General features: G+C 37.3%; 1 protein-coding gene across 1 annotated transcript in view; it reads right to left on the bottom strand.

Annotated features, from left to right (window-relative positions):
* The window catches only part of SLC17A1 (solute carrier family 17 member 1), a 54,548-nt gene that overhangs the window by 25,411 nt on the left and 7,578 nt on the right, over window positions 1–21,559 (bottom strand). Inside the window, exons 3-9 of the mRNA XM_058432438.1 lie at window positions 18,104–18,337; window positions 17,933–18,020; window positions 17,492–17,578; window positions 11,516–11,634; window positions 11,252–11,413; window positions 10,058–10,190; window positions 9,818–9,965 (exon numbers count right to left, since the gene is read on the bottom strand). Of these exons, the coding sequence (XP_058288421.1) occupies window positions 9,818–9,965; window positions 10,058–10,190; window positions 11,252–11,413; window positions 11,516–11,634; window positions 17,492–17,578; window positions 17,933–18,020; window positions 18,104–18,337 (971 nt within the window). The remainder of the gene's footprint in view (window positions 1–9,817; window positions 9,966–10,057; window positions 10,191–11,251; window positions 11,414–11,515; window positions 11,635–17,491; window positions 17,579–17,932; window positions 18,021–18,103; window positions 18,338–21,559) is intronic.

Consider the following 21,559-nt stretch of genomic DNA (forward strand, 5'->3'; position numbering starts at 1 on the left):
AATAGAACCCCTGGAGTTTAGGTGGGAACTGGGACCACTCATGACTTTTGTGAGCCCTTTCCACTTTTGCTTTCATGAACCTCTTCCCCCATAAAAATATTAAAAATTATATTTTATGACTGCTCTGGCATAAAGGCAAATACATTAACATTATACATTAAATCATTTTCTTCCACCTAGGAGTTCGTTTTTTATCTTTCAACTTGGAAAACATTTTTATGAGTTCCTAAAAATATTGTAGGCCATAGATACCATATCTTCTGTGCAACTGGTAGAAATATGATTATTAAATTATTAGTGCATTTTAATTTACATATATTCTGTATCACATAGGGTATTATTGTTTTCATTTTGCAAATTCAGTTATATTAGATTTGCCCTAATATTTTTCCTCTTCATTTCTCTTCTTTTGTTCCTATACTTCTGTGATTATTTATCTGGGATTATTATTCTGTGATTATTTATCTGTAATTATTTCATTTCTGCCTGAAGAATTCTCATTTAGTAATAATCATTTAGTAGTCTATGACTGCTGAATTCTCTCAGTTTGCCTCGAAATGTTATTTTAACTTAGTTCTTGAAGGAAAGTTTTTGCTGGATACAGACTTCTAGGTTAACAGTAATTTTCCTTTTTGCATTTTAGAGATATCAATTGATTGGCTCTGGCTTTCATTGTTTCTGTTAAGAAGGCAGATGTCAATTTTATTATTGCTTTTTTGGAAGTAATGAGCCTTTTCTAGGTGGCTGTTTTAAAGATTTTGTTTTCTCTCAGTCTCTCTCTCTCTCTCTTTCTGTCACCTCCTCCCATTCAATTTTAGCAGTTTCACTAGATAGGTTTAGGTGTGGTTTTCTTTGTATTCATCCTATTATTTATTTATGACGTTTTAATGACCACCTTCTTCTTCTTCTTCTTCTTCTTTCTTCTTCTTCTTCTTCTTCTTCTTCTTCTTCTTCTTCTTCTTCTTCTTCTTCTTCTTCTTCTTCTTCTTCTTCTCTTCTTCTTCTTCTTCTTCTTCTTCTTCTTCTTCTTCTTCTTCTTCTCCTTCTCCTTCTCCTTCTCCTTCTCCTTCTCCTTCCTCCTTCTCCTTCTCCTTCTTCTTCTCCTTCCTTTTTTCTGTGACGGAGTCTTGCTCTGTTGCCCAGGCGGGAGTGCAGTGGCCTGATCTCAGCTCACTGCAAGCTCCGCCTCCTGGGTTCATGCCATTCTCCTGCTTCAGCCTCTCAAGTAGCTGGGACTACAGGCACCTGCCACCTCGCCTGGCTAATTTTTTGTATTTTTAGTAGAGAAGGGGTTTCACCACGTTAGCCAGGATAGTCTCGATATCCTGACCTCATGATCTGCCTGCATCTACCTCCCAAAGTGCTGGGATTACAGGCATGAGCCACCACGCCCAGCCCTGCAGGAATTTTTAAGATAGGTCTTGGAACTGAATAAATCAAATAAATACACGTCCTCATTTCTCTAGCAGTGAGTTTGTGTAGATCTAGTGGGCAAGCTTCTTTATAAAATTGTAAGAAAGTGAATTATTCTTGGTTGATTTTGCCTGTCTACCCCAAGGCCACTGCTCTACAAAACTTCAGAAAATTCTGTTCATATTGGATTTATGTTCTCCAGAGAGTGCTAACCCCACAAGGTACAATGCGAACAGTGTTCCCTGAGAGTTGAAAATGACAGAGCTACTTCTGTTAGTCATACTTATTATATCTCTAAAGGAGATATAATAACATCTTGAAAATAACATCTTGAAAAGAGCAAAAGTTTTTTGCCAAACAGGTCTGGATTAAAATCCTAGGTAAAATTTCAGACCAGTCAGACCAGTGGAGATATTTTGAGCTCAAAATTAAGTATCTGAACCTCAGTTTCTTTAGTGGTAAGATAAATATGACTAACTGGTAGGTTGTTATGAGAATTAATAATATATGAATAGGATATAATAACAATAATTATGGAGCAGCTAACCCTTACACAGTGCTTGCCAGAGTATGCTAGGTACTATTCTATATACTTGACCTACATTAACTTATTCAATTACCTTAATAACTCTATGAGTAAACATTCTCTTATTAATCCATTTTCTGTGTGAAAAAAATCATCACAGAGAAGGTAAATAACTTGTTTGATATAAATGGCTGTGCTGATATTCAAATTCAACTGTCTAACTCTAGAATCTGTGCTTCTAATCATAAAGATATATTTTTCACATACATATATGACAGATGCATACATCTGAATATATTGTTAATGATTACTATCATTAATTAATAATTATATCTGACTTATATAGATATTTCTTCAGAACTTTTGGCCTGGTGGCTGTGAACAACAATGTAGCTTAACTATCCAGAATTCTCAGCAGAAACCTTACAAGCCAGAAGGGATTGAGGTCTTATCTAAGTTTCCTTAAACAGAAAACAACTAACTGTCAGCCAAGAATTTTGCATCCAGCGAAACTAAGTTTCATAAATGAAGGAGAAATAAAGTCATTTTCAGAAACAAATGATGAGGGAATTTGTCACTAGCAGACTATCCCTACAAGAAATGCTAAAAGGAGTTCTAAATTCTGAAACAAAAGCTGATCTACACCAGAATAGAACCTCTTTAAAGCATAAAACCCACAAGGCCTATAAAACAATAATGCAATGAAGAAAACAAAGTAGGTAACAATATGATAACTGGAATAGTACCTCACATCTCAATATTCACATGGAAAGTGAATGGTCTAAATGCTCCACTTAAAAGATACAAAATGGCAGAATTAATAAAAAAATCACAAAACAAATATTTGCTGTCTTCAAGAGACTCACCTAACTCATAAGGATTCATATAAACTCAAGGTAAAAGGGTAGAAAAATATCTTACACACAAATGGAAACCAAAAGTGAGCAGGAGTGGCTATTCTTACATCATAAAACAGAGTTTAAAGCCACAACAGTAAAAAAAGACAAAGGAGGTCATTATATTATGATTAAAAGATCAGTCAAACAAGAAGATATTACAATACTAAATTTATGTGGACTTAACATTGGAGCTCCGAGATTTATTTACACATTTACTACTAGACCTAAGAAATGAGATAGACAGCAACACAATAACAGTGGAAGGCTTCAACACTCCACTGACAGCAGTAGACAGATCATCGAGACAGAAAGTCAACAAAGAAACAATAAACTTAAACTACACTTTAGAACAAATGGATCTAACATATTTACAGAACATTCTACCCAAGAACTGCAGAATATACAGTCCTCTTACCAGCACATGAAACATTATCCAAGATACACCACATGATAGGCCACAAAAAAGTCTCAACAAATTTTTTAAAATTGATCAAGTATCTTATATTTAAAAATTATATCAAGTATCTTCTCAGACCACAATGGAATAAAACTAGAAATAAACTACAAAAGGAACCATGAAAACTATCCAAATACATGGAAATTAATCTGCTCCAGAATGGGTATTGGGTTAACAATGAAATCAAGATTGAAACAAGTTACCAAAACATCTGGGATACAGCAAAAGCAATGCTAAGAGGAAAGTTTATAGTACTAAGTACCTATATCAAAAAGTCTGAAAGATCACAAATTGACAACCTAATGTCACACCTCTAGGAACTAGAGAAAAAAAGAACAAACTAAACTCAAAGCTAGAAGAAGAAAGGAAATAATGAAGATCAGAGTAGAATTAGATGAAATTGAAAGAAAAACAGTACAAAAGATCAATGAAACAGAAGGCTGGCTCTTTGAAAAGATAAATTAGATGATTAGCTAGATTAACCAAAAAAAGAGGAGAGAAGATTCAAATAAAACACAATTAGAAATGGAATTGGAGACATTGTAACACCACAGAAATACAAAAGACCATTAGAGACTACTATAAACACCTCTATGCACATAAACTAGAAAATCTAGAGGAAATGGACAAATTCCTGGAAACATACAACCCTTCTAGAGTAAATTAGGAAAAAATAGAAACCCTGAACAGAGTAATAACAAGCAGTGAGATTAAATCAGTAATTTTAAAAAATTGCCAACAACAACAACAACAAAGCCCAGGGCCAGACAGATTCACAGCTGAATTCTACCAGACAATCAAAGAATTGGTGCCAATCCTACTGAAACTATTCCAAAAGATTGAGGAAGAGGGAATCCTCCTTAACTCATTCTATGAGGCCAGTGTCACCCTGATACCAAAATCAGAAAAGGCCATAACAAAAATGAAAAGTATAGATCAATATCCCTGATGAACATAGTTGAAAAATCCTCCACAAAATTCTAGCTAACCAAATCCAGCAGCACATCAAATAGATAGAATAATACACCATGATTAAGTGAGTATCATCCTAGGAATGCAAGCATGGTTTAACATATGCAAGCCAATAAATGTGATATATAACATAAAGAGTTAAAAATAAAACCCATATGATCATTTCAACAGATACAGAAAATGCATTTGATAAAATCCAGCATCCTTTGTAATAAATATCCTTAACAAATTAAGCATAGAAGGGACTTACCTCAAAATAATAAAAGTCACATATAGCAAACACAACCAACATCATACTGAAAAGGGAAAAGTTGAAAGCATTCCTCCTGACGACTGGAACAAGACAAGGATGCCCACTTTCACCACTTCTGGTCAACATTTTACTGGAAGTTCTAGCCAGAGCAATTAGGCAAAATAAAGAAATAAAGAGCATTCAAACTGGAAAACAGGAAGTCAAAACCTAGGAAAAACTCTTCTGGACATTGGCCTAGGCAAAGAAGTCATGATTAAGACCCCCAAAACAAATGCAAAAGAAACAAAAATAAATAAATGGGACCTAGTTAAACTAAAAAGATTCTGTACAGCAAAAGAAATAATTATCAGAGTAAACAGATAACCCACAGAATGGGTGAAAAGATTTGCAAACTATGCATTGACAAAGAACTAATATCCACAATCTACAAGGAACTCAAACAAATCAGCAGGAAAAACATAATCTCATCAAAAATTGGGCAATTGGCATGAATAGACATTTCCCAAAAAAGAAAATATACAAATGGCCCACAAACATAAGAAAAAATGCTCAACATTACTAATCAACAGTGAAATGCAAATTAAAACCATAATGAGATACTACCTTACTCCTGGAAGAATGGCCATTATTAAAAAGTTAAAAAACAATAGACATTGTTGTGGATGTGGTAAAAAGAGATTGCTTAATACACTGCTGATGGGAATGTAAATTACTACAACTTCTATGGAAAACAGTATGGAGATTTCCAAAAGAACTGAAAGTAGATTTACCATTCGATCCAGAAATTCCGCTACTGGGTATCTACCCAAAAGAAAATAATTGTAAAAACAAACAAACAAAACACCTGCATGTGTATATTTACTGCAGCACAATTCACAGTTGGAAAGATATGGAACCAACCTCAGTGCCCATCAACGGATGCATGTATAAAGAAAACGTGGTATAGATACACAATTGAATACTACTCAGCCATTTAAAAGAATGAGGCCAGGCACGGTGGCTCACGCTTGTAATCCCAGCACTTTGGGAGGCCAAGGCGGGCGGATCTCGAGGTCAGGAGATCGAGACCATGGTGAAACCCTATCTCTACTAAAAAATACAAAAGAATTAGCCGGGCGTGGTGGCAGGCGCCTGTAGTCCCAGCTACTCGGAGAGGCTGAGGCAGGAGAATGGAGTGAACCCGGGAGGCGGAGCTTGCAGTGAGCCGAGATCACGCCACTGCACTCCAGCCTGGGCGACAGAGCAGGACTCCGTCTAAAAAAAAAAAAAAAAGAAAAGAATGAAATAACGTCTTTTGCAGTAGCTTGGATGAAGCTGGAGACCATTGTTCTAGGTGAAGTAACTCAGGAATGGAAAACCAAATGCCATTATGTTTTTTAAAATTATTATTTCAATAATTTGGGGGAACAGGTGGTATTTGGTTACAGGGATACATTCTTTAGTGAGGATATTTGACATATTGGTGCACCCATCATCTGAGCAGTGCACATTGCACCCAATGTGTAGTATTTTAACCCTCACTCCCCTCCCACCCTTTTCCCTGAGTCCCTAGAGTCCATTATGTTATTCTTATACCTATGTCCTCATTGTTTAGCTCCGCAGTTATAAGTGAGAACATAGAATGTTTGATTTTCCATTCCCGAGTTACAAGTTACTTTGCTTAGAATAATGGTCTCCAACTTCATCCAGGTTACTGCGAATGGCATTATTTTGTTTCTTTTTATGACTGAGTAGTATTCCATAATATATATATCACCACATTTTCTTTATCTACTGATTGTTTGATGGGCATTTAGGCTGGTTCCATATTTTTGCAGTTGCGAGTTGTGCTGTTATAAACATGCATGTGCAAGTGTCTTTTTCATATAATGACTTCTTTTCCTCTGGGTAGATACCCAGTAGTGGGATTGCTAGGTCAAATGGTATTCTACTTCTAGTTCTGTAAGGAATCTCCACACCGTCTTCCATAGTGGTGTACTAGTTTACATTCCCACCAACAGTGTAAAGGTGTTCCCTTTTCACCACACCCATGCCAACATCTATTATTATTTTGTTTTTTAATTATGGCCATTCTTGCAAGAGTAAGGTGGTATCACATTGTGGTTATGATATGTATTTCCCTGATAATTAGTGATGTGGAGCATTTTTTCATATGCTTGCCGCCAAATGCCATATGTTTTCACTTATAAGTGGGAGCTAAGCTATGGGTATACAAAGGCATACAGAGTGATATAATGAACCATGGAGACTCAGAGGGGGGAAAATGGGAGGAGGGGCAAGGGATAAAAAACCACATATTGAGTACAATGTACACTATTCCCATGATGGATGCACTAAAATCTTAGACATCACCACTGTCAATTCATCCATGTAACCAAAAACCACTTGTATCCCAAAAGCTATTGAAATAAAAAGAATATTTTTTTAAAAAAATTCAGAATTAACAAGGAACTCCAACTTAACAACAAAATATAAATAACCACATTTAAAAAGTGGAAAAAAAGACATAAGTAGACATTTTCAAAAGAAGACATACGAATGGACAATAAGCATATGAAAAAAACTTCCAACATCACTAATCCTCAGAGTAGTGCAAATTAAAACCATGATGAGATAGCATCTTATACCAGTCAGAATGATTATTATTAAAGTCAAAAAACAACAGATGTTGATGAGGATGCACAGAAAAAGCAATGCTTATACACTGTTAGTGAAATGTAAATTAGTACAACTTCTATGGAAAACAGTATGGAGATTTCTCAAAGAACTACAAATAGAACTACCATTAGATCCTGCAATTCTGCTACTGGGTGTCTACTCAAAGGAAAAGATATTACTGTATCAAAAAGATATCTGCACTCCTGTGTTTACTGCAACACTATTCACAATAGCAAAGATATCAACCTAAGTGTCCATCAATAGATGATTAGATGAGGAAAATGTGGTTCATACGCACAATGGAATACTACTCTGCCATAAAAAGAATGAAATCATGTCTTTTTCAGCAACATGGATGGAAATAGAGGCCCTTGTCTTAAGTGAAACAACTCAGAAACAGAAAACCAAATACTGCAAGTTCTCAGTTACAAAGTAAGAACTAAATAAGGTATACACATGGACAGAGTGTAGAATAACAGACATTAGAGACTTGGAAGAGTGGGAGGAGGGTGAGGGTTAAAAAATTACTTAATAGGTACGATGTACATTATTCAAGTAATGGTTACCCTAAAAACCCAAACTTCACCACTACATAATATATCCACTTAACAAAACTGTATTTGCATGCCTTAAATTTATACAAAAACAAACAACTTTTAGAAGCGCTTTTGAGAGCTTGGATTTAAGAAAGAAAAAGATTTTTTAAAACTCTCCCTAGTTACAGTGAACTATCCACACACACACACACACAAATCAATGAAACAATCCCACATATAATAGTTACAAGAAAAAAATTCTTAAAATAAATTTAACTGAATAGGTGAAAGACCACAATGAAAACTAAAAGGTTGGTGGAAGATATTGAAGAAGACACAAACAAATGTAAAGATATCCTGTGCTTATGGATAGGAAGAATTAATGTTGTTAAAATGTCAGTATGATCCAAAGCAATCTAAAGATTCAATGCAATCCTTATCAAAATTCCTATGACATTTTTCGCAGAAATAGAAAATCTTACAATTTCTGTGGAAGTACAAAAGGTCCCAAATAACCAAAGTAATCTTAAACCAAAATAACAAAACTGGAGGCATCACACTATCTGTCTTCAAAATATACTTCAAAGTTTTAATATAAACATAACATGATACTAGAATGAAAATAGAAATTTTCAGAATAGAGAGTCCAGAAATAAATCCAACATTTAGGGTGAATTGATTTTTGACAGAGGTGCCAAGAACACAACATGGGGGAAGGATGGTGTCTTCAATAAATGCTGTTGGAACAACTGGGTATCGACATGCAGAAGAATGGAATTAGACTCATCTCGTGCCATATATAAAAATCAACTCAAAATGGATTAAAGACTTAAACGTAAGATCTGAAACTATAAAAGTACTAGAGGAAAACACAGGGGACAAGCTCTATGACTTTGACCTGGGCAATGATTTTTTTGGTTAGGATCACAAAAGCACAAGCAATGAAAGCAAAGGCAGACAGGTGGGATTATATCAAACTAAACAGCTTCTGCACAGGAAAAGAAACAATCAACAGATTGAAGAGACAACCTGAAGAATAGGAGAAAATATTTGCCGACTATACATATAATAAGCAGTTAATATCCAAAGAATACAAGGAACTCAAACTCAGTAACAAGAAAACAACCCAATTAAAAAATGGGCAAAGGACCTGAATAGACATTTTTCAAAAAAAGATATACTATCAACAGGTACATGAAAAAAATGCCCAACACCACTAATCATCAGAGAAATTCAAATTAAAACCACAATGAGATATCCCCCTACACCTGTTAGAGTGTCTGTTATCAAAAATACAAAAGATAAGTGTTGGTGGGGATGTGGAAAAAAGGGGAACTTTTGCATACCATTGGTGGGAATGTAAATTAGTACAGCTGGTACGGAAAACAGTATGGATGTTCCTCAAAAAATTAAAAGTAGAACCACTATATGATCCAGCAATTCCACTCCTGGGTGTCTATCCAAAGGAAATGAAGTGAGAATGTCAAAAGAGATATCTGCACTACCATATTCATTGCAGCATTATTCACAATAGCCAAGACATAAGATCAACCTAAGTGTCCATCAGCAGATGAATGGGATAACAAACATGTGGTATATATACACAATGGGATACTATTCAGCCTAAAAATGAAGGAAATCAAGTCATTTGTGACAACTTGAATGAACCTGGAGGATATTAAGTGAAATAAGTCAGACGCAGAAAGACAAACACTGCATGATCTCACTTACATGTGGAGGAATCTTACAAAATTGGACTCAGAATTAGAGTAGAATAGTGATTACTAGGCACTGGGAGTGACATGTTAGCCAAAAGATACCAAATTTTATTTACATATGAGGAATAAGCTTAAGAGATCTATTGTATAACACAGTGACTATAGTATAAAACAATGTATTATATTCTTGAAAATTCCTAAGAGTAAATTTTGTGTTCCCACACACAAAAAAAATGCTAAGTGTGTGAGGTAATGCATATGTTACTTTGCTCTATTTTAGCCATTCCACAAAGTATCCATATTTTAAATCATCATGTTGTACACAATAAATATACACAATATTTATTTGTTAAAGGTTAAAAAAAAGCATACAAACAAATCCTACCTGGGAGCAATATCCAAGCCATTTATAAGTACTCCACCCAAGCAAAAGCTGCCTGTTGCACCAGCAAGTATTAGGAAAACGACAATGCTGTAGAAGCTGGAACTCAGGTAAGGCAGGCATACACCAAAGATTGCAGGAAGGAGAAATCCTGGGGAGTGATTCAGACAACATAGTCAGGTGCATCCTAAAGATAGGGGAGAAGTATCTCCCAAGTGCTTAAATGTTCTGGCTGTTGCTTACCTGCTGCTGTGAAGAGTTTTCGCACAGCAATTACACTGAGAATATTCCTGGTCAGGAAGAAGTCTGATAACTGACCTGCTAGGTTACCACAGATGCAGGCAAACAAATAGGGAAGGGAAGACAAGAACCCATTCTGAAGAGGAAACATTATTCTTGGAGTGAGTTTGATGAGTAAAGCAGTACTGACACACAGAGTAATCCCTATGCTAAAATTTATTATCTAAAATGTGTACTTTCATATAGGAAACCATCAACATACAACAACAGAATTACTGCTGGGACCACATTACCCAAAAGAAAGAGAAAAATAGCTTTGAGGTCAGTAATATTTGTCATAATCTGTCGAATCTTCCAATTTCAGTATCATGAAACATAAAAGCACTGGATAATAGAAGAGGAAGACTACATTGGGAATGGGAAATACTGGCCCCGGGGAAAATGATAGAGAGGATAAAGATGACAATTATGGACATGCGTATGGTGCTTACACTGGACCAGCTGCTACCAGTCCTTGCAACAACTTCAGGGTTTCATGAAGTATAAAACTGAGTCAGAGAGAGTTTATAAGACCTTACTGGTATGCCGACCCCTAAGGCTGGTTTACTGGAAGCTCATTACAGAATGCGGCAAAGTGGTAAGCCCAGACAGACTCCATTTCTAAAGGAGTCTTGTCTTGTCTGGTTATTATGGTATCGAACAATAGGAGTTTGCCTGTATCAGTGATTCTCCAAGCCAGATGAGCAATGGGTATGCCAGTCCTTCCAAAGTAAGACTTGAGTCTTGGCTTCATAGCCCAGACTCATTGCCTTACCTTGGAGAGTATTGGTAAAAGCTTGGCAGAGTGACAGGGCTTGGCTAAGTGACTTTCATAGAAGGCCCCCAGTCCCTGCAGGGAATGGTGGTGTTGAGCCTTAAGTAATATACAAAGGGAGTCACACAGTGAATGGGAGATGGGGAATGTGTGGAAATATAGACGCACGTGTGCTGTTGCTAGAGTGCCAGACACTTATGTCTACATCAGCACCTTCTGTTTTGGGCAATGTTCATAGAAAGAGCAGAAACAGTTTCCAGGTGAAGAGCAGTAGCCAGACAGTGTGAGGAGCTGGCAAGAGCTGAGACTAGGGTCATTAAAGACAGAAAAATGTACATAGAGTCTTTCGTGAAGTTAAAAAAAAAAACAAATAGTATACTTACCTCTTTTATATTAACATGAAGCATGGAGTTGATAAATATTGGAGTGTATAGTGTCATGATGGTATGTGACCACAAAAACGTAAAGCTAGCAATGGAAATAGCCCAGACTGGAAGTGACTTAAGCATAGCCCTGATAGGCAGAGATTGTCTACTTGAACTGACCTGGAAAGAAATTCATTAATAATTAGCACATTAGAACAAACTGGAACATGCTAAGTTTGGAGTAGAATCTGGGAGATGCCAATATGGAGAACTGTGTTCTACCTGCTGGACCAGGGAGGATGTGATGTATTCCTTTTCACTGATGCTTATACATGGGTGGTCCTTGGGGTCATCATAAAACAGAACGAACCAGAGAAGACATAGAGCACAGCCACAAGCACCTATCAAAGCAGGATAAGTTAGAATTGGAAGTTTCTGTTTGTAGTGGTTCTCTTTCCCAAATTGGCATTTTTCAATGTATTAGTCTGAGAACCTGGACCTCCTCTTTCTTTTTTGAAACTTTGCAACAAGGCTTGTGTTTTTCAGTCCTCCTTTTGTCCACAGGGACCTCTCCCTACTAGAAATGGGGTAAGGCCTATGCCCTTTCCTGATCTCCTATCCTCTGCTCCCTCCACTCACGGCAGCTGGGCCTCCCTGCCCTCAGGCCCTCATCTTTTCAAATTCCTCATGTGTTCCACCATAAGAGGATGGCACAGCTGAGCCTGCACAGGGCTTGACAATTGCCCAGTTGCTTTGTTTTGTTTTGTTTTGTTTTTAATGTTTAAGTTCAGGGATACATGCGCAGGTTAGTTATATAGGTAAACTTGTGTCATAGGGGTTTATTGTACAGATTATTTCATCACCCAGGTATTAAGCCTAGTATCCATTAGTTATTTTTCCTGATCCTCTGCCTCTTCCCACTCTCTATCCAGTGGTAGAGGTTGTTCCTCTCAGTGTATGTTGTTCCCCTCTATGCGTTCACGTGTTCTCATCATTTAGCTCCCACTTATAAATGAGAACATGCGGTATTTAGTTTTCTGTTACTGTGTTAGTTTGCTAAGGAGAATGGCCCCCAGCTCCATCCATTTCCCTGCAAAGGACATGATCTTATTCTTTTTATGGCTGCATAATATTCAATGGTGTATATGTACCACATTTTGTTTATCCAGTCTATCATTGATGGGTATTTAGGTTGACTCCATGTCTTTGCTATTATCACCCAGTTTTGACAGCTTAGCCTCAGCCATGTTCCTGAGATACAGCCCAGGCTTCAGGGATTATTGGAGTTCTATAAGAGTTTGACAAATTGTTTCTATGAGTTTTTTATATTAATAATTTGACTGTGAGGAATTCTCCGCTGGGACAGAAAGTATATAGTGCTCATCAGTCAGTCTTACAGAAGACTTGCATTCATTTGACAAATATTGATTAAGTGCCGATTATTTACCATGCACCTATTTTAAGTACTGGGGATATAGCAGTGAATAAAACAGATAAAAATCCCTGCCTTTGTGGAGTTGATTTTGTAGTGGATAAAAAAGAAAAAAATTATTTTATTCAATCAACTCCCCGAAAATTCATATAATACTGTTTATTATCTCTTTTTCAAAATGAGCAAACTGAGACTCAGAAAGATCAAATTATTTGTGGGACACAAATATTAGTGAGTGGTAGTTTACCCATAAGCATGAATTATATTGTCCGGGGAGAAACTATACCCCTAGATGGGGAGGCTGGGGTGCTGGAAATAAAAATACTATAATAGAAATAAAGAATGCCTTTGATGCATCAGTAGACTAGACATGACCAAGAAAAAATCAGTGAACTTGATAAAATGGCTATAGAAATTTCTAAAACTGAATTGCAAAGACAGAAAAAAGAACTAAAAAGACAGAATGGGCTGGGCGCGGTGGCTCACGCCTGTAATCCCAGCACTTTGGAAGGCCGAGGTGGGTGGATCACCTGAGGTCAGGAGTTCGTGACCAGCCTGGTCAACATGGTGAAGTCCCGTCTCTTCTAAAAATACAAAAAAATTAGCTGGGCGTAATGATGTGCCCCTGTAATCCCAGCTATTCAGGGGGTTGAGGCAGGAGAATCGCTTAAATCCAGGAGGCTGAGGTTGCAGTGAGCTGAGATACTGCCATTGCACTCCAGGCTGGGTGACAAAAGCAAAACTCCGTCTCACAAAAAAAAAAAAAAAAGGAATATCTAAGAACTGTAGGACAATTACAAAAGCTGTAATATACATGTAATTAAAAAAAATACCACAAGGTGTAATATACATGTAAAGAAACATACCTGAAGAAAGAAAGAAAGAAAGAAAGAGAGAAAGAGAGAAAGAGAAAAAAAAGAAGAAAGAGAAAGAAAGGAAGAAAGTAAAAGCAAGGAAGGGAGGGAGGTAGCAAGGGAGGGAGGGAGGAAGGAAGGGAGGGAGGGAGGGAGGGACGGAGGGGAAAGAAAAAATATTTAAAGCAATAATTACTGAGAATTTCTTCAAATTAATAATAAACCTCAAACCACAGATATAGGAAGCCCAGAGAATGCCAAGAAAAATAAATTTTAAAAAAAGTTACAACCTGACACGTTGTAACCAAATGCCCCCAGTTTTTTAAGAAAAAGGGAATGAATTACTATTTTTTTCTGAGACGAATTACTATTTTTTTAAATTTTCTCTTCTTTTCCCCCTTCCCCTCTTCCTCTTGCTCCTCATTTCCAGCTTAGCCCTTCAGAAATGCAAATATAACGTTTCAACTCCTCCCCTCACCAGACATTCGCTATAGGAAAAATTCTCCTAACTACATGCTTCAAGGCATAGCTCTCCTCCAGAGCTGACAGTCAATTTGCAGACCAAATTGCCAGGGAACTTTCATTGCTAGGGCATGGCCTCAGAACTCCCACTCTCCAGGAGTGGCCTTGGAACTTTCTTCCACCAGGAGAGCATATTGAAAACATGCCCTTTTTGATCACTTTTTCAACCTACTTCTGTCCATGAAAGTGCTACCTCAACTGTGCAGTAGATAACTGCCTGGTAGCAAGGGGACCCCTGCCCTTGCTCATTTCCTCCCCTACCATATGAAAATGCTCACTTTTTTTTTTTTTTTTTTTTTTTTTTGCCACTTCAGCTCCAAAGGTGAAATGGCACATTTAAAAGCAAGAAATTTTGTGTCCCTTCCCCAAGCTAGCTTTGGAATAAATCCACTTTTCTTGTACCAGACCCCACTCTTGTTAATTGGACTCTACATGTGGTAAGCAACTAACTTGATTTTCGGTTACAATATAATATTCAACTTCAGTAAATCAAAGACAATTTTGAAAGAAGCCAAAGGGAAAAAAAATGACCTGAAGAGTCATGTTTAAATTTAGAATTCTGAACACAAATCTCTGGCGACTAGTCTGAAGCTTGACCTATTCCTACCCAGATCCATTCCCACCTCACTAGGTACTTCGAATGGATATATGTGGAAACCCTTGCCTTCCCCATTGTGCACCATTCATATCTTCTGCAAATAGTGCCTCCAGCTCCCTTGGTCACTCCCCAGTTCAATAGATATTGGGAAGAGCCCTGCTGGTCTTTTCCAATATAACCAATAGCCTTGGTTCTATTTAAGCAAGACATTCCAGGCATAATGATTAGAAGCAGAGCCATGGGCTCTACTGAGCCTACTGTCTTGGCACCTGCCCTATGAAGAGAGACTAGCTAGAGAGGGGCTAGAATGGGCTCTCCACAGTGTGGAATCTAGGGCAAGGGCCCTCTGGCCTGGGCCTCAGGGCAGCGGTGACAGAAGCCATAAGTGATCTTGGCAACAGCTGTGTTTGATGGCACAGACACTAGTCAGATGTGAGTTAAGGAGAGCATGAGATGCTAGGAAGTGTAGGCAATCGGTACAGACAGATTATGCAATGATTTCAGTGGTCAAAGGGAGGTTACTTGAGACAGAAGACAGGAAAAGGGAATCATTTTAGAGATTTGAGAAGAGTTAAGAAGTCTGAAATAGTCTTTACGAGACAAATATAGCAGGATGGCCACGCCATTTTTTTATTTTTATTTTTTATTTTTTGAGACGGAGTTTCACTCTTGTTGCCCAGGCTGGAGTGCAATGGCACAATCTCGGCTCACTGCAAACTCTGCCTCCTGGATTCAAGTGATTCTTCTGCCTCAGCCTCCTGAGTAGCTGGGATTACAGTCACGCGCAGCCACGCCCAGCTAATTTTTTGTATTTTTAGTAGAGATGGGGTTTCACCATGTTGGCCAGGCTGGTCCCAAACTCCTGACCTTAGGTGATCCACCCACCTCAGCATCCCAAAGTGCTGGGATTACAGGCTTGAGCCACTGCGCCCAGCTGGCCAGGCCATTTTAAGTGCAAATGTAAGTCTGTGACTCAATTTACTCTATTTGGTAATCTCCAGCAATTATCAGCTGCTTAAATACAGTTATTGTCTTATTCTTTAAAACAGTATCTATTCAGGTTTGTTCAACTTTATTGGCAAGAATATTCAAATGGAATTTTAAAACAATCTTGGTTTTAGTTTTCCCTCTGCCACTAACAGACAGGTCATTTGACATACGTGGATATCACATAATTTCTAGTAAAAGGGTTGTGGGACACAGACACCTAAATTCCTAAACAGCTGTCATCTAATCCCTTTTCCACAATTCTTAGTGATAAGGAAAAAATATGTGAGGGACTTCACAGTAAAGCTATTACCATAGTACAATATGTAGTTGTGTAACACCTTCGTTTGAGTTTCATGAAGCCACCCATGATAACTGTAAGTGGCGTACATTGCCGTACATGAACTTATCATAGAAATACAACATAAATATTAGATGTCATTCAAACCTTGATCAGCAGTGTTGGGCAGCATTAATTATTCAAAAGTTTTCCTTATATGGAGCTGAAACCTCACCCCTGCTCCCCCGCTCCCCCGTAATTTCTGCATATTTGAGTGAGTTTTGTAATTCAAAACAGGTCTGCATTTTATTTATATGACAGTCCTACAAGGTATGTTCTCTCAAGTTTTCTCTTCTTCAGGCTAGACATTTTCAGGTTTTTCAGCCCCTTTCCTGATAAGGGGCTTATGTTCCATCACTATACTGACCATTGTCTACTACTGAAGACTAACACAGTCATTAACAGCAATGGAATTTTGAGGATGGAAGATGTGTTTTCAGATTATGCCTCTGCCATCTGCTCACTGTATGTATTGGATGTCTTCTGTTTGTCCCCCTAGATGTACTCCTCATCCTTCTTCACCTTGCTTTGGCTACAGTTGGCTGATTTGAATGAACATCAGTAGGCCCCCATGTCCTCTGCTTCCACCTGGATTTGGCCAACAGAAATTCCAGGCGGAGATGAGAGAGAGAGAATTGAGTGAGATCAAGATGTCTTTTCAAACCCTGGTTAGCTCTGTCTTATGATTGCCTGAATCTATGTGTCCTTTTATGAAAAATCATGAGTTCTTTTAAGGCATCCTGCTCTATAGGGCTCTCCTAATGGATTCTGATAACTACTTCCTTGCTTGATGCCTTTGGACCTGGGGATGCTAGATGTTCTGAGCTCCTGTATCGCTAGCCCCAGGTAACTGGACTATTCCTAGGATTCCACCGCATCTCATACCTACCTTTTTAAGTGATCATTTTGTAAATAAATTCTTCCAATTTTGCCTTAAGTATATGACTTTGATCAAGTTACCTAAGCCTTTTGAAGTTTCCTCACATATCAAATAGGTATAATAGAACTGATCCACATTTTCTTATTCACAAACCTAAAACCAAGATCAGAGAGCCAAAAGTGATTTTATCACTTATTTGTAAACCTTATTTCTTTATAGTCCTTTTTGTGTGTTCTAGTTTGCACAGATTTCATTTTTTACTGTAGAAATTAATGTGTTTGATTATGTGGTAGTGCTCCACATCATGCTCTGAATGTTAGGTATAAAAAGTAATATATTTCTGAAATCTGTAAACGTATTTATTCTGATCATCCTTTTCCTGGAGAGTTTCATATAAAAGCATATGCATCTATATCGCCTACATTATAGAATTATAAAAGTTATGTACAAAAATACATGTATAGTTCTAAGCATAATACCTTGCTTGTGATAGGAACTTAATGAGTATTGACTTCTCTTTCACTCAGTGGAGTTCATGATTTTTAATATTAACTTTATATGAATTACTACATTATATTGGGTTTTAATGTTTAAATTTTTCTTAGATTCTGAATAATAACTAGGATTTTACAGAAAGAGACTCACCAAAAATATAGAAGACCATGGGCCAGCCCAGAGATTCACAGATAACTCCAGTCACAAGTAAGACAATAAAGGGTCCCAGCAAAAACCCTAATCAGTAGGTACAAAGAACAGCCCTAATTAATGCAGGCATCTGAAAGTAGAGATAATGTAGCCTTACTGTAGCAATGAACAATTTCCTGTGAAATAAATTTGTGTATCCTAACACAAATATCAGAAGAAAATAATAAAAATATTTTCTTTTCTCTTTTTCTCTGTTGTTTGAGATAAGGATGCCTCTTCTCCATTCTATACAATTCTCTCATCTTCATAGCAAGAATTCTGAAATAGATGATTTCCAAAGTCCTTGACCTTTCAAAACACACATTTCTTAAGGCTCTAGGGAAGAATGTAATACAATGAGATGAAAATAGGATTCAAACATTCTAGGCTCTAACTCTTTACCTGATGTACTCATAGAAGTAAGTCGGCCTCGTTCCAGGGGAGGAGCCCATTTGACATATATTTCAAACTGGGCTGTTCCAATTATCCCCTGAAATGAGAAAGGTTTGACATTTAATCTCTAATACTTCCTGTGAATTTAAACTCTGTTCAGTTTTAGCATTATTTTAATACCTGGGCTGCTCCCTGAACTGCTCGACATACAATGACCCAAGCTGCTCCAATTCCAGCTGCTGGTGGGATGAGCAGGCTTAACACAGAGCTGAGGCATAATGCAAAGCCAATCATTTTCTTTGTAGAATATATTCCAGAGAAGTATCCAACAGGAACTTGGATGATGATGACACCATAGAAGGTGGAACTCAAGATGATTCCCTGGATATCTGGGCTCCAATTATACACAGGGTTCTAAAAGACAAGGGGGGACAAGTCAAATCACTCTGCATATCAGAAATTTACTGTGACATTTAGGGATTCAGGGAAACTGTTCTGGTTCACTTCATGTAAAGTAGCTCCCCTCTTACTAGTATTCTTTATCACAGGACCTTCTTTATTCTTTTATCACACCATTTTCTGTACATATTTACATTTTATCATTGGAGTACTGTAAAGTCCTCATAGCCAAGGACACCATCTGTACCTCCCTCCAGTACCTTTCACAGTATAGACATTTAATGCTTGTTTCTTGAATGTTGCTAAACTGCATGTAAACTCCTCCTGCGTAGCATACATACATTTAAATAGTTAATTTCCTGCACTTCATAGTACTACTTATACTGCAGTTGTGAATTTCCTCTTCCCTGTTCGCTTTCTCTAACACTTCCATTAATTTAAGCTCATTTGCAAAACCACTTTTCCCCATATACATGTTGCTCCCAGAGAGCAAAGTCGTGATAGAGAGAAGATAAAACCATGAAGAGTTCTCAGCCTGAGCTGTGAAAACAACTGCAAGGAACAATAAAAAGAAAAAGGCCATTTTTCTTCTTTCACTTGGCTCTGATGTGGCATATCTTTTCCAGAAATGTATTTGTTAGTCCATTCCTAGGTTAGAGGGCCTTCTATTGTTTCTTTTTACATTATTAAAGAATGACGGCCGGGCGCAGTGGCTCACGCCTGTAATCCCAGCACTTTGGGAGGCTGAGGCGAGCTGATCACGAGGTCAGGAGATCGAGACCATCCTGGCTAACACAGTGAAACCCCGTCTCTACTAAAAAACCCCATCTCTACTAAAAATACAAAAAATTAGCCGGGAGTGGTTGCAGGCCCTGTAGTCCCAGCTACTCGGGAGGCTGAGGCAGGAGAATGGCGTGAACCTGGGAGGCGGAGCTTGCAGTGAGCCAAGATTCGGCCACTGCACTCCAGCCTGGGCGACAGAGCGAGACTCTGTATCAAAAAAAAAAAAAAAGAATGATAAAAAAAATCCTAATATTGAATTTATCGTTGAGACTATGAGGGAGGAGGTTGCACAAGTTTTTGGACCCACTTAACAGGAAGAAATCTTAATGGTAGTAGAGGAGGACAGGATAAAGTTTATTTGGAAGTGTCTAAGATAGTGGCATTTTCTAAACTTTCTCTGTTACTGGCATAATTAGGAGGAACATATTAAACCAAGAAGAGTTTCCTGAATAAACAGTGACTGTGCTGGATGTGTTGAATATTAAACAAAATAGGTAGGAATCCATATGTTTGTTATCATCACTATTATCCCTCGATTCCTCTTTTTTTCTCTCCTTTTCAGGTCACTGTCACCCTATAGCTGTGGCCTCTAGAGTGTAATATTTCTCTTGGATGGAAAAGGACTTCCATGGAAAAATCTGGTAGGAGTGACTCTCTGAGAATACCAAGTAATAACCAGTGAGGCACATCCGTATAGTAGCCTGGGTGCCAGGGAAGTTCCAGATCTTTTCCAATGAGGGGAAGGAGGCTACACAGAATATGAAGCAGAATGCTCGGCCAGGTTTTTCATTTTGTTTTTCTTGTTTTTAATCACAGGAAGCACCAAGGAAGTCAATACTCACCCTTACCCATATCAGGTGGGCCAGCAGGCATTTGTTCAACTCTCCCTATGCATGTGAACAGACCACTCAAAATCTTGGATAATTTTTCTTATGGCTTAAAGCCATCACTCTCCACAGCAGAATGTAGAAAATAAAAAAAGTTCACCAGAATTGGTTTAAATCCCCTGAGCTCAGACTGAAACTACTCACACCAGAAAGATAAATCCTCAGTTTATATTTTTCTATTCAGTGCATTAACTAGTTGCCATTGAACAAAGTACTCCACATATAAATGTATAAATGACTCTATGTAAATCTTAGAAATAAATATATATACACATTTATATGGGTCATATAAATGAATAAGAAATATATGATACCTCAATAAGGAAAATGTATCCAGGGTATCAATAGATAATTTATAAGAGAACAAAATGGAAATGATCAATAAACATAGGTCACAGAAATATACAAATGTGTCATCCCGTTAGTAATAAAAGAATATATACTTGCAAGTTATGGTAGAACTTCTAACAGGTTGGTACACTTTAAAAAGAATAATGACACAATCTCCGTGACTTTGATGGAAGAGGGAAGACTGACTACAGAATATTCCTCATCTACCTTCTTTCTCATCTTCTTTTCTATAATCAGTGTTTCTTACTGCGGTAAAATATCTGTCTGTTCTTCCTTGTTTTTCTTGTTATTTCGTCTTTTTTTTCTAAAATGTTCTTTCTGACTTTTTCATAATCCTTTCCTGTCAATTTCCTTCTTTCATTCATCTGCTCTCCAAGCAAAGCCTCTTGTGGTCTGGCCATGTCTACTTTGAGTTCTTGTAGATACTGCCCCATGGTGTTCCTTCCATAGCTATTATTGCTTTACTAATTTTTAGGTTATTTTGTAATGTTAGACTACAATTTAGATCTACTTTGTGGAATAATTTTCTGGTGTGTTTTTCTATTTAGAATAATTATGTATTCTATTTCTTCATTTTTAAATGTAGTACCTTATGTAGCAGTAAACTGAATTGTGACAGGAAATTTCATGGGATGGCAAAAGGTTTCATGGGGTGGTGGGCTGATGCATGTGCTAGAGAAATCTTTCAAGCTCTGTAGCTCAAGAGCTCCCTCCTCTTTTAGAGCCATAGTGAAGACTCTAAAATACAACTCCCGTGAGTAGCCATTTCTCTAGAATATGAGGTTCTCAGTATTTAAACCAAAGCACTGGAATATCATAAATATTTAAGAATATAATTCAAAACACTTTATATAAAATATATTTTATACAAAATAGATTTTATACAGAACAGATTTTATGTAAAATAGATAACTGACACAATAAACTGTATCTATATATATACTTGTGAAGCTATCACCACAATTAAGACAATGAACATATTCTTTATCTCCAAAAACTTCCTCTTATTTTTTTTTGTAATTCCTCCCTCCTGCCCTCCCCCACCACTGATCTGCTGCCTGTCACTGTAACTTAGTTTTCATTTTCTAGAAGTTTTATATTAAGGGAATCCTATGGTATGTAATCTTTTTTATTGTCTAGCTTATTTCACTTGGCATAATTATCTTCAGTTTTATCTATGTTGTTTTTTGTGTCAGTAGTTCATTCCATTATACTG

This window comes from Hylobates moloch, unplaced genomic scaffold (genome assembly GCF_009828535.3).
Source record: "Hylobates moloch isolate HMO894 unplaced genomic scaffold, HMol_V3 SCAFFOLD_20, whole genome shotgun sequence".
Classification (NCBI taxonomy): domain Eukaryota; kingdom Metazoa; phylum Chordata; class Mammalia; order Primates; family Hylobatidae; genus Hylobates; species Hylobates moloch.